The sequence below is a fragment of the Orycteropus afer genome, unplaced genomic scaffold (assembly GCF_000298275.1).
Source record: "Orycteropus afer afer isolate SDZICR_OR568_19922 unplaced genomic scaffold, OryAfe1.0 scaffold00062, whole genome shotgun sequence".
NCBI classification, from domain to species: Eukaryota; Metazoa; Chordata; class Mammalia; order Tubulidentata; family Orycteropodidae; genus Orycteropus; species Orycteropus afer.
Genome location: NW_006921649.1, coordinates 6,926,224 through 6,940,700, shown reverse-complemented (window position 1 = coordinate 6,940,700; position 14,477 = coordinate 6,926,224). Strand labels below are relative to the sequence as shown.

Sequence of the window (14,477 nt, the reverse complement as noted above, 5' to 3'; positions counted from 1 at the left end):
TCTAGGAGAAGAAGGAGCATTTGGGAGAGAGATCCAGATGCTTGAATGACTCCTCCCTTCTTCCTCACATTGCCCCACCCCACCTACTCCCTGAACTCTTGCCTTAGGTTCCTTCCTGGTGATGTCTCCCTTCCTCCCCTCATTGCCCTGCCCCACCTACTCCCTGAACTTATTGCCTTAGGTTCCTTCCTGGACTAGCCATCAGCTCTCAGCCCAGAGCTATCTCCTCAGGCACAACAATCCTTTCCCAGATGCTTTTGCTTATGATTGACACCAGCTTTTCTCCTCTTTTCTACCCATCTGGCTAGGGCTGATTTAACTAGCTCTGCCAAGTAGTTCTGGTGGTTCAGTGCTTAAGGCTTTTGACTGCTACCCAGAAGGATGGCAGTGCAAACCCACCAGCACTCCACAGAAGGAAGATGAAGCAATCTACTTCTGTAAAGATTTACTGCCTTGGAAACCCAGTGGGAGTCATATGAGTCAGAATTGACTTGATGGCAGTGAGTTTGGTTTGGTTAGTTATGCTGAGTAGTTGTGCCCAAGGAGGAAGAGGCAAGAGGGAGAGCAGAGCAAGGTACCACCTGCCAACTCCAGCCCCGTGGTCTCACATGGGTCCTGTCAATATCTTAGGACCTTATTTGAGGCTTAGGCCCTGGATGGCAGCTCAGGGACAGAGTCAGCTCAGGGTCCAAGGATCAACGTTCCTGACCAATACTATCTTAGCAAATACCTAGGAACAATTGTAGGCTGGGATGGGGAGAAGGGAACTCAGGGAGCTACGAAAGAACTAAGTAGGAAAAGGGAAAATAGGAAATGGGCCAAGGAGGTAGTAAAGCTTAGTTCTAACTCAAGCTCTAATACTAACTACCTACTTAACTAAATAACTAATTTTGCATTTGAAGGATGCTGGCTTCTTTTCCTAATGGGGTAGGAGTAGTTGGAAATGAAAGAGAAGCAAACAGAGAAAGGGAGCAGAGTTCTTAGACTGACCCTGCCTGAGACATCTCTCTCTCTTTTTTTCTTTAATCAATACTAAGCAGAAATATTATTTCTGTAAAGACAGAGAAATTTAGAGCTATGATGAGCCTGACATTGAGCATTCTGTATGCTTTTATTTCACCTCCTTGCAGAAAAGAAGTAGAGGAGTAGTAGAAGGAGCTACTGCTGAGCTCCAAATGCCTTGGCCTTGAGAGACCCTGGGACCTCAACACAAACCCTGGGACCTTGGCCTTGGGGATACAGAAGCCATAGATCTAACATTCGGTGTTTCCAAGAAGCTCCAGATGAAAGAGGGCAAGTGACACATACTGGATTTGACAGATAATAACTCTGTATTTTACTTTCCCCTAAAAGCACCCCCATTGAAAAGACAGCTGATTTAATTAGCTGCCAATTTGAAGGCTGTTTCTGCAATGCAGAAAGCCCTCCTTAGGCGCTGTCCCAGCTGCCTTGTGTCTGCCTCTCTCTATCAGCTGCATCCGGCTCCCTGGGTTAGAAGTGGATGCTGCCAGCTGTGGTAATCTGCCCATCAGATTAAGGCCTCCTGAAAAAGCACCGTCTGGCTGCCTGGGACCCCAAACCCATCCCCAGGGAAGCACTTGGCATTTGAAGGATAGTTTCTGTTTTCCATCATGCTTCCGCTTTTGTGTGTGGAGACCCAGTAGGGCAAGAAGAAGCCCTCATACTGAAAAGTACCGTGTGTGATGACTTGATGTGTCCAAAGATGCCAAACAGTAAGCTTATTAATTCTCAGGGAAATATGGAGCTTTAGATACTTTAGTGATCTAGTACATTTTAGAGATGAACAAGTATAGGACCACACAAAAGAAAAATCAGTCTACAGTTGTTGGTTGTCATCAGGTCAGTCAGTTCTTCTTCATAACGACCCCATGTGTACCCCAGAGTAGAACTGCTGCTCCATAAGGTTTTCAAGGCTGTGCCTGTCCGAAGCAGAGCACCAGGCTTGTTTTCTGAAGTGTTTCTGGGTGGGTTCAAACTGCCAACCTTTTGGTTAGTAGTCCAGTGCTTTACTTTGTGCCACCCAGGGACTCCTTATCTAAGGTTACGAAGTGTTATTTTCAGGGCAAGATCTGAAACCCAGGATTTCTGACATACTGTCAAGATTCTGGATAAATTACTCCTTGTTCACATCCATTTCCTTTTGTTGAAGGAGAGTGAGATTTTAAAGCTTAAGGGGCATGGGAGAGATAGATTTTCATCACTTTGGTATTGAGTCTCTGATCAAACTCAAGTATGAAATCTTAGCACCAGAGTTTTCAACAAGCCTTGTGCATCTAGGTTACAGAACAGAGTGGAGCCCCTATCACAGTGGCAGGCTTTCACTGGTTACGTTGGAGGGCTTAGGCAGGAGGAGGGCCAGGCCCAGAACTGTGGGCAGGCTCTTCCTAACTGATCGATCATTGCAGACAACCTATGGACTGTCAAGATGCTGAAACCACTGTGTTGATAGACCCAGTTCTGAAATCACCTTGGGGAGCAGTGGGTAACTCTATCCCTTTTGTCAGAGGTCAAGGCAGGGTCTGAGTCACTAGGCCCTGGTTCCAGCCTCTTCAAGGTACACAGATCTCCAGCCCAATGTCACATGGGAAGGAAGCTCTAAGCCAGCAGGTACATGAAAACTGACCCTGATCCATTGAGGAGAGGACTGTAGAAAGGTCACCTGGTTCCCTAATCATTCTAAACAGTCAATTATTGCCTGCCCCCCATATCCACTATGATTCCAGGTCATAGAGGAAACCAAGGAATCAGATCCCTTCCATTCAGGCTAATCAATTGGCTTTCTGTTTCCTTCCTTCATTTAATTTTGAAAATGTAGTAGTCATGAGGGGCACCAGTCACCTCTTCTGTGACAGTCAAAGTTCTCTGACCATTTGACTATAGCCTTCCCAGTCCCACACTTAAGACCCCGTTGGCTTCCCTGTCTTTCTCTTTGTTTAGGAAAGATATATTTTCTTTTGATACCACATCCCTCCTCTCCTATACTTCAAATGATCTGGGTTGACTACCTTGTCTGCCAGAGGGTTGCTGGGGAAGAAGGATATAGAGAAAAGTCTTGAATTGTGGAGTGCCAAAGGGGGCTTTTTCTTAAAGAAGAACATTGCAACTCTGCTAGGTTTTTACAACAGGGAACTATGGGTTGTTTCTTCATTTAAGGGATGAGGGAGCAGATAGGTATGGAACTATTCAGCTGCTGGGATGGGTCCTATGTTACAGTGCATGCAGAAGAAGCTACTGCTAAGTTTGATGTCGCTACATGCTGCGACTGAATGGAGTTTCCAGGCTCAGTTCAGGCTTGTGATATGATCAGAGGCATCTGACTGTTCTTTAATTCCCTTGGGAGGAGGGATCTGTTCTGCCCTGATGCTCCTGAGTATGAGTGTCCAGTAGTCCCTGCCCCCTCCCACACTCCCTCTCCCTCTTGTGTCTCTCCTGGGGTGGGTTTCAAGGGTGGCGGGACTCCTGTCTTCAGAAGCGTTCCAGTGGAATCCCATTCCTGGTACTAATCACGCTCAGTGGGGGCCTGCTCCGGCTTCCGCTTCTCCACGCTGCTTCCTCTGAGCGCTCCTGTCCTCTCTCTGATGCTGCTGCCTGACCTTGACTCTCACCAGTCGCCGCGGGGCTTTCCTTTGTGCTTGATCTAACCATGTGGTGGAACGATGGAAACGGAACATGGTTCTGTCAAGCACCGCGGAAAGCACCGTGCTCTCCTGCAGCATGGCCCACCACCGCCGCCACAGCCACCACCGCTGGACACCTCTTCTCTGCTCTGGAGCACCGCAGCTCACCACCTGCCAGACCCACCTCACCCAGTCTAGCATCACAAAGGGTGGGATTGCAAGGGGAGGGAGACTCGAAGAATTCAGAGTGCTCCACCTCCAACTCATATATATGAGATGAAATGAGTCCTGAGAAGCTGTTGGAGGCATCCAAGGTCAAACAGCACATTAGGGGCAAGCTAAGATCTGCCTCTTCTTTTTCTATCCAAGGCAGTGTCCATCCCCCAAATCTAGTCTGAATGCCAGCCAAGGGGAAAAGAAGCTATGGTCAGCTCAGAAACCACTGTTATATCTTCTTCATTCATAGGGCGCAAGTAAACCAAAAACCAGACTCACTGCTGTGGAGTCAGATCCAACTCATACCCACCCCTCCTTGGGTTTCCAAGGCAGTATCACTATGGAGGTAGATTGCCCAGTCTTCCTTCTGAGGAGTGGCTGGTGGGATAGAACCACCAGTCTTCTGGTTAGCAGCCAAATGCCTTAGGCACTATGCCACTATGCCTCATTGTTTCAAGGGAGAATCCAGCCACAATTCATTTTTCCACATGGTAGGTAACCCAAAAGGAAATTCCTACTGTTGTGACCCACTCCCCACCCCCCACCTACCAACTTTATCAGAAGCATTTCAAGTCAATGTGTGCATGAAAATGGGTGAAACTGGAATGAATATGAGACTTTAGGTTTAACCTGGGGCTTCTTCTGAACCTGACCTGCAATTCTCATGAGTACTTTGGCCCTAGCCCCCATGCAGCCTCAAATCCTTGACCCGAAGGTCAAGCAGGCTAACGGGTTAGCAGGGAGACTAATGAGCTGGGCTCCTCAGCTGGGTGCTAATGAAGATGCTGGGTGGGAACTGTGTAGAGAAACCTGCTGTATCTAGTAATAAAGAAAGGGATCTTGGTACCGTTTTGTTTGTTTCTTGATAAATCTCAGACTCTATATAACCAGAAGATTGTGTTGTTGGTTCCTGCTATGGAGAATATATCCTATTCCATGGTGGTAACCAAATCCTGGCTTAAAACTAAGAGCCAGGCTCTGTCTGAGACTCTCATTGTCTTATCTTTCTGTGGTTGCCCTCAGAACCAGGGACCCCATCATTGCTGAGTCATGGGGAGCCCTATTTACCACTCTCAATGTTTCTGTTGTGTTGTTGTTTTGTTTTGTTTTGTTTTGTTTGTTTTAACATATATTAAGTACTTAGAGTAGGCCAGACACTGTTTTACATCATCGTTTTGTTTAATTTTCACAACAACCCTATATAAATCTCATTTTACAGATGAAGCCATGGAGGCTGGCAAAGGTTAACTAACTTGCCAAGGGCCAGGTGTTCGGCCCAGGTCACCTGACTCTAGAATGCCTGCTCTTTACTGCCTCCCCAGCTATAGACAATCCTACTGCCTGGAATTACTTTAAAAAATGAAGAACAAAGAAAAAGAAAAAAACTTGAATTGATAGGGAATTAAAAATTTTTCTGATGATCCCTTTCAGGGTTGGATATGTTAATAGAAAATAACTTGAGCAAGAGAGTTTTGGGAAAAAAAAAAACACTGTTTAAATGGTCCTCCCGCTCCAGCAAGAGCATACCAAGATCCCATTAGCTACAGAAAAAACCCCTCATGCCTGAAGAAACTTTCTTTTGGTCTGAACAGAGGCCACATTCTGAGGTCCTCTGTACTACTCACACCACCCCCAGGGCCAAACCTTGGGGAGTGGTCCTTTGCCCATCACTACCTTCCTGGTCCTGCAGTAGCATGACTGTACTCAGCCACAGGCCATTGACATGTCCCTCTGCCTTCTGGCAGATGGCTACACTCACAGTAGCCTCTGATGAGGATACCCTGATAGGACAGCCACCTGCCCAACTAGTTATCAAACTCATGGTAAAATTCCTGGTGTGATCTAGTCACCTGGTGTCTCGTCCCCAGCCTTCACCTATTAATGAAAAACTGTGTGCCTGGCAAGGTTCTCTTGATTCCATTCCTTACTTCTGTTTGTGCAGACCATTTTCTTTTAATCTGATGACCCCATCCAGGCCTTCCTACTCCCCCAATTCCTCTTTTCCTCTCTCTGTTCCTTTTGTTCGCTCTTTCATCTCACCCATCTTAAGGATATTGGGCAAATGCATGCTGATTGGTTAAAACTACTCATTTGTGACTTCTGCTCAACAAATTGGTTGCCCAAAGAATGAAACAAGATGAACTGCTAGAGATAGTAGCTACCCTGGGCCCCATGTGGGCCTCTGGTCACAGATAGCCAAGTCTATCCAAAGAGTGGGAACTGTGGCTCCCTACCTGCCCCAACACCGATGACCATCCCAATGGAACATTCACTCCCTGCTGGCAAGTAGCCGTACAGCAGGAATTCATACAAAATCCTATTGCTGTTGGAAACACGTGGGTTTTCCCTCCTCCTCTATTAAAGCTTGTCTGTGATCACACACCGAGTGTCGTTGTTCTGAGATGCCCATAAAGAGGGAGGGCAGGCCACAGGGGCAGGAGCAAAGTGCCAGATGACGCCAGCCCTCTAACGGCTGTTCCAGCCGGGGGTTAGTTTTATGGCCCTTCTTCAAACCCTCTGAGATCTCTCCTGTCTGAACTCACCCCAGAAAGGGGAAGCGGCAGCCTATTTCAGTTAGTCCTCTCCTACTAAATATTTCTGGCAGTGACAAATATGCATTGAGATTGAAATTGACTTTTAAAGCTCTGGAAAAGTTAAAAATACTTTTGGGTAGTTATGAGCATTAGGCATAACAAATGGCTCTGAGAAACCCTGGGTAGTTTCGGTAATGAAATATGAAGTGATGGAGGTGGCATTTCAAGCTGGCTATGACTGGGGAACGAACTCTTTCAGTTACGTACATAGGCTGTTATTAACATTTCTGGCTCCCACTCATATAAAATATCACACTCCGACCCCCTCATTATTACAAACCAGGGCAATAACAAAAACAGCAGGGGGGGGAATGCTGGAAAGTACAGATTAGCCCATTGCATCTAATTGCAAAATCATTTCATTAAAATGGGTCAGTGGCTCCATTGCAAAGGTCCGCCAGTTGTAATCTAACTATTCTACAGAGAGTGATTCCTGCTAACTAAAGACTGCTCGCACCTTGATGAAAACGAAAATGTATTTAATAGGCTGCCGTCCCCAGCCTCAGTGCAGCCAGTGTAGTCACCAGACTCACCGTGTTAAAGAGCCGACTGTTCCCTTGTGTCTGTTTGCCTTTGATCAGCAGTCAGGTTTCTCCCACATTTCAAGAATCCCATTATAGACATCTTCTGAAGGAAAAATATATGTATGAAATCTATGTACTAAATGCCCCTTTACATTGTCACCATGTGAAGCATCGGCAGAAAACAAGAGAAGGTAGTCATTTAGCAGGGTATACAAAGTGGAATTCACCAAGGACTCAGCAATCTCTCATGTCTGGGGAAAAATGGTCTGAGCCAGAGTTATTCAATGGCATGGACGCTAACAAGTCGAGGACAGGAGATTTGCATAGTGCATTGGACCAAGAAGCCAATAACTGCACATGTCCAGTAACCATCGGGACATGTGGACAGATTTTGCTAACATAAGCCTAGGAGTAGGGGGTGAGGTGAAGAAGCGGGGCAGGGAGGGAGCAAAGAGGGAAAGGAGGACAGGACCAGGTCTCTGACTCCCTGTTTTAGGTAGATGGTGTCACCTCAGCATCAGAGGCCACCATATGCACTCCCAATCAGGAATTAATGTGTAGACATAATATGAGGAGTAAGAAACCAAGAGTGTGGGAGACATGTGCCCTATGCCTCACTAGCCCACTGCAGAAAAATCCCATTTAATCCACCTCTACCAAGTTCAACTCTAGGATCCTTCCTGGAGAAACTAAGATAAAAGTCTTGTCAAAAGCGCATCTGCCATAAAGCATAGTGTTACTCAATTGGGCCTTGATAGCCTGGGTTTGTTGCACTGCCACATCCTGAGTTGCCTCAGTTTCCTCATTTCTAAAATGGAGAACATGGAGTTTCCTCATAGCAACCTAAGAGTGTTGCAGAGGTTAAATGGCACCATCCATTTGAAGTTTGAAGACTAGTGCCTAGCTCATCATCCATGCTCAATAGTGTCAAATATTATCTCTCATGGATGGAAAAAAATCAACATGCGTTAGTGGGGAAAAAAAAAAATTTTGTTTTTTTGAAAGTCACAAGTATTTTCATAACTCTTTTTCTCTATAGTTATCTTTTCCCTGTATCCTTCTTTCCTATGCATTCCTGCCCTCTGAGCTATCTCCCTGTGCGAACACTGCTGCCCTTCTATTCTCCCATGATTGATCTAAGGAGTGTTCCTACTTGGTGTAACATTTGCATAACTCTTGACCCTTTCCCAAAGATTTACCACAGCTGGGATCTTACTTTAACAATCCCTGTGAGATAGGGCCAATTATTTGATTCCCATTTTCTATGTGGAAAAACTGAGGCAAAGTGGCAAAGCTTGGACAAACCCACGTCTCTAATGCAAATATAATTAGTGTATTACTAATGCTGTGTATTGCTCTAATGCAAATAAGATGACCAAGGTAATACCTGAACTAGACAGGCAAAGTATTTTCACATTCTCTGAAACACTTCTAACATATTCACACACAAGACAGTTTGGGTGCAAATGGCACCCATTGATATATTGGGCAGATATAGGAGAACTCTTGTTTTGTGCCTAGCATTGTGCTCATGAAACATTGAGGGTGAAAGCATGAACAGTAGTCTCCTATGGACCAGCTCAGGTCTAATAGGAGAGACAGACCTTGCACAATTACCCTGCAGGGGATTGCCAGGTGCCAGGCATTGTTTCTGATCATTAAAGCAACTCCCTGGGGGCATCTCTGCAAGCTATCATGCTGTTGGTCCTATTAGTATTATTGTGCGACCTTGAGAGAAATTCAGTTTTCAAAAAAATAAATCTTAGCTCTAACTTTTAGCTTATTGGAACTGACCTTTTGCTATAGTTGAACAGAACTTATTCTCTAAGATGGGGGTCAAATCTGACCCTTACATGCATGTCAGTTTTACATGTCTTCACAGTGTGTTGAATCTGAATCCATTGCCAATATTTTTAAAATTCCTGGCTTCTGTTGGAAAAACAAAAAAGGAATATCGGGCCACTTTGGACCAAATTTGCAAGCATTAGGGCTACTCTAATTCTCCACAGCCCCACCCCTCATTATAGAGTCCAGGTGTCAGTGGTCACTGATGCCATGTGCTCAGCCTCCTTCACACGTTAGGTAAAGACATTACCTGCCTGGCCAATGTAGACAACTAAGGTTATGACCCCTTCCCATCCCTCATGCCCACCTCTGTCATAGTCTCATCAAGCTTCATTAAGTCTCTTTATCTGGATTTCCATGAATATTTAGAGAGTCCATGGATAAGTGTCATGGAGTTGGTAAACCAACTCTTAGCTGTTGAGTTGATTCTGACAAATGGCAACCCCATGTGTGTAACAGTAGAAGTGATACATTTTTTTAATGGCTGATTTTTCAGTAGATTGTCAGGCCTTTCTTCTGAGGTGCCTCTGGGTGGACTCAAACCACCAACCTTCTGGTTAGCAGCATTAATCATTTGCACTATCCAGAGATTCACCAAAAATTGCAGACAAAATTCTGTACACATGTGCCTAGGAGCACTTCTCCAAGGAGAGCTTCTTCCATAACTCATCAACTTCTCAAAAAGACTTGTGACTCACAAAAGCTTAAGCCCTACAGATCCTTAGCCATGTTGCCCTAATTCTGCATGGGCTGAAAGTGATGAATGACAAAGACCAAATAAAAAGTGGGCAGTTCTGTGTCCATCACATGAGCACCTCCACACATACAACCTTGGTGCCTGTGCCATCAGCCCAGGCGATGCTGACGCCCCTCTTTGGCTCCACCCAGGCTCAGAGGATTACCGCAGCAGATTCAGCAGTGAGTGCTTCATGGACCTTGTGTGCCCAGAGAAGTGCCGCTGTGAGGGCACCATCGTGGACTGCACTAACCAGAAGCTGGCCCGCATCCCTAGCCACCTCCCTGAATACGTCACCGATCTGTAAGTCTCACTCAGAAGTGGATGTCCACTCCTCCCCCACACCTACCCAGTCACCTGAAGGCAGCCTCCAGAGAGTCTCAGGGGGCATCCCCTCTCCTTGGCTGGCCTCTAGGTGTCAGGCTAATGGCAGACTCCCAGGCATCCCCATGGACAGCTCACTCTCAAATAAAGGCAGTATATTTATTTTGCAAATATTTTCTAAACACCCATTGTGAGCTAGGCACTGTGCTAGGCCCACCACTTTGAACAAAAAACAAAGCAGATAGTTGCTGCAAATTTACGATATACCCAGAAAAATGGACACTCCGTAAACAACTGTAATAAAACTAGGAAATAACTGTTGTTATGTGCCATCGAGTCAAACCCGACTCATAGCGACCCCTCCTTGGGTTTCTGAGGCAGTATCACTATGGAAGTAGATTACCCAACCTTCCTTCTGAAGAGGGGCTGGTGGGTTTGAACCGCCAGCCTTCTGGTTAGCAGTCAAGTGCCTTAGGCACTATGCTACCAGAGCTCCTCTTAAGGCAATAACTAGAATCATTAATTATATCTGAGCCTCCTATCAGTTGCCCAGGCTAATAAAGGGATATGTTGGTTTATCCAAAAGAGCAGGAGATAAAAAGTTATTGCAGAATAGGTAAGAGCACAGGTGTGAGGGCTGACAAGCCTGGGGTTGACTGTTTGTTGTCTTCAGTCTTCCTGAAACTGAGCAAATTGCTTCTCAGATCTGAGCCTCAATTTCTTAGCTGTAAAATGGGGATGATCATACCTACCTCCCAGGGTGACTGGGAAGAAGAAGAAAGAAGGCCAGCAGAGTATTTCCTCTTGAATCCTGGCCCATACTAAGCCCCGGACAAGTGATAGTTATCTTCATTATTATTATTGTTTTCTTTGACTACATTGGTGGCATAGTGCCTAAGGCACTTGACTGCTAACCAGAAGGCTGGTGGTCAAACCCATAAGCCACTCCTCAGAAGGAAGACTGGGCAATCTACTTCTGTAGTGATACTGCCTCAGAAACCTAAGGAGGGGACACTATGAGTCGGGGCTGACTCGACGGCACATAACAACAATAACAGCAACATAAATCATTGTTGAATGCAGCCAGCTTCCTTATCCAAGGCTCTCCCTGAGTAGACAAGAATATGTGTGTAGAGGGCCTGAGCAGCCCCTGGTAGATAGAAGTGGTCAGGAAGGTGCTGAGGGGCTTGGAAGATTGGGAGAAGCTGAGGAAGGCGGCCTGGGAGTTTTAAGTTGCTATTGGTATTCCCCTATGTCTATAAAATGAAAGCAGATCATTGGCAATTGATTATGTGGATGCTGGAAAAAATGCATGTCTATGCTGAGTATTCAAAAGCCCAATACACCCTGGTCAAAGGGGGAGGAGCTGCTTGATTTTCTCTTACTCTTTCCTCCCCTTCCCAGACTCCTCCTCTCCCTGCTGGGCCCATGAGGCAGACAGGGCAGATATGGCATCTTCAATGGCTTTGTTAACCTTCACTCTTGTGAGATCCAGGCAGTAACTAGACTGAAACCAGTGGAGGGAAGCTAAGGAGGGGCACAGCTAATCCACCACCTCATCTTCTTACTTCCCATGTAGGCGACTGAATGACAACGATATAACTCTTCTAGAGGCCACTGGTATCTTCAAGAAGTTGCCCAACCTGCGGAAAATGTAAGTCAGTCTGAGGAACTTGGTAGCAGCTTCCCTTCCCTGACCAGGGTCTGTGTTCTAGACTAGAGCAGAATGCCAAGGCATTGTGGCCCCCTTGTCTTCTGCCCTGGCCCTTCTCAGCCTCCTTCTGACCCCTGCTATGGTGACATATTGGGAAGCAGAACATTTAGACAAACAACTCTGTTTTTTAACTGGTAATATACAAAGCATGTATTTGCCACCATCCCCAACCCACCATATAGCCCCTCTGCACATTCCTATCCTCCATCCCTTATCTAACATCTGCCCTGAGGGCTGGTAGGAGAGAATCAGGTAAGGACCAGCAATGAGACACAGGTGTCTGGGGTATGTGTTACTTAGTAATGTTTACAACGTGACAGTCAAAGGTCTATTTTTTGAAGGATCCAAAGGCTTTGCATCAGGGTTGCATATCAGCATGAAAATGCCAACTACTTGTCATGCTAGGTGTCAGTCTAGGAGTCCCTGAGTCTGGCCAGAGCCTATGCAAAGAGCCCATATGGCTTATACTGGCTTCTTCATTATCAGGACTGCCTATAGTCATAACCCTCTCCCTGCCTAAGAGTTGAAGACAAGTCACTAAGGTGACAAGAGTTAAGGTGCACTTAGTGTGAGCCAGGTAGCATGCTTCTCGCTTCATGTACATGCTTTCATTAAGTCCTTACACCCCTCTCTGGCATTGGCTTCAGGTCTAGGCCTCACTTTGTGCACACAAGGAAACATAGGCTCAGAGAGGTTTCCTGACTTCTCTAAGACCACACAGCCAAAAAATGTCAGTGCTGGCATTCTCACTTGGCTCTGTCAGATACCAAAGCCCGACCCTGTCATCATGATAGTGTGAGGCTGGGCTTGCCCCAGCAGAGGTCTTGGCTCATTACCATCTACTTCCCAGGGGCACTCACTTTTAAAAATCAGAAGTTTTCACACACATACATACACACAAAAAAAAATCTAGACTTCTGGCATCTTTTGGAAAATCAGAATATCTGGCTAAACTGTGCCCATATTCCCAAATGGTTCCAGTTCAGTTGAGCTGAGGGGCAGCAGCCCCCTTGGATGGAATATGTGCTTTCCTGATCACTGCCACCCCCCACCCCCCAGTCTGCTTCTGCCATTAAGTCACCTGCCTGGATTCTGCAGACATTTGAGTTTGCAACCCCAGATTGAAATAACATTTCCACCTTAGTGGGAGGGAAAGGTCCATAGGAGCAGACAGGACCTTGCTCAGTCATGAGCCAGTATCCTTAGTTTCCAGAAAAAGAAGTAATTCCCAATCCCTTAGCACTCCCTCACTGCATTTCCACCTGGGACAGGGCTTTAAACAAGATTACAGTTCGTTCCCTGTTATGCAGAGTTTATAGCCTGCCCTACAAATCTGAAGAGACATGGGTCTAGAAGAGGCCATGCTTTCCTTGATGGACTTAGGCTTTCCAGAGGCAGCCAGATGAATCCCTCCAGCCTCTAGAGGCCTCAGCATCTCTTGGGAAGGATGAGAACAGAGTCTGAAAAGAAAACCTTGCAGCTTGCAGAAGCAGTGGGGCTGAGCACTGGATTTATCCTGCTACCAACCCCAGGAAACCAACTCTGGGCCTAGGATGGGAGTCCAAGGCTTGGTCCTCTTTGGTGTAAGAGCCATCATCATCAGATTGAAAGCTGTGATTAAGTGCACTTTTTCTCCAGGTTAGTCTTCAGAGATGAATATGGAAGGGTGCCCTAGTTGACCCCAGTATTACATTTTGGGGTTTCCTGGGATGATAATGCTCTGAGAATACAATTGAGCTCTTATAAAAAAAACTCACTGCTATCATTTTGTCTCTGGCCTGGTTACCCCAAACTGCTTTCTGAGCTCCACTCCCTACCACCTATGATTTTGAGCAGTGCTTTGATGGATGCAGAGCAAGCAGCAGCCAGGTCTTCTGGAAGATTCTCTCCCCTCTCTTTTTTACTCTCCCTCTGTTTTCTATTCTCCCAGCCTGAGGAAATCCAAATCACAAACCTTTCAGTAATGTGATGTTAATTTTGCTCATTTAAAGAAGCAGATGTCAGGAAATGGGAGCACTCTCACATCATAGCTGCTCTAACTCATCTTCATTGCCCATCCCATATACTTCAATCCCCCAAGAAGCCCAACTCTCTGGAGCAAAATTCTTCTCCTTCTGGCATTTGGGTGACTTATAGCTTCTGAGAGAGCCTTTATCTCACCTCCCATGTCTAATTTGGGAGTAATTTGCAGTCTCCCCAGTGCTCTACTTTCATCCCTGGGTTTTCCTGGACTAGGGCCATCAGATTTATAAGAAAACTGGCTAAGTTTAAGGAGATCCAGGCAAGGAACAGAAATCCTGATGAAGAGTCTCCTGACTCTCTTAGACCTTCAGGGGAATTCAGAGGAGTGTTTTGCTCATGTTTTCTTGGCAGGACGGGTTGGGGAAGAAGACAGCAGCATCATAATGAGGAACACAGAGGGTGGACAAGATTTGAGAAGGAGAAGTGAAGGCACCCAGCTGTGTCTGTCCCACCAGTCCCAGGTGCAAGCAAAGTGGCTGCACTGAGCCCAGGGGGCCCCAGGTCCATCACTTGCTCAGAATAAGTCCCTAGGGGAAGCTTCACCCTCTGGATGGATGTGGGTCAGCAAACAGCTCACTGGGGATGGGACCTTGATAAGAACAAAAGTACCAGGAACTTGGTATGGTCCTGTTGTTCCCTCAAGGACTTAGTGTGGTAATGACAGTCCCCTCTCATGCACTGGGACCTGGAGCGGTGCCCTCCAGGCCTCAGCATCTGCAGCAGTAAAATGGGGCCACTGGTCTATCTCTGGAGTCCCTGATGGTACAAACAGTTAATCTGCTTGGCTGCTGTCTGAAAGGTTGGAGGTCTGAGTCCACTCATACATGCCTCAAAAGAAAGACTTGAGAATCTACTTGTGAAAAA

At 46.2% G+C, this 14,477-nt stretch overlaps 1 protein-coding gene across 1 annotated transcript in view; it reads left to right on the top strand.

The window, feature by feature from the left end:
* Positions 1–14,477, top strand: part of SLIT3 (slit guidance ligand 3) — a 953,284-nt gene that overhangs the window by 820,915 nt on the left and 117,892 nt on the right. The window contains exons 15-16 of the mRNA XM_007939744.2: positions 9,706–9,856; positions 11,457–11,531. Coding sequence (XP_007937935.1) covers positions 9,706–9,856; positions 11,457–11,531 — 226 coding nt within the window. The remainder of the gene's footprint in view (positions 1–9,705; positions 9,857–11,456; positions 11,532–14,477) is intronic.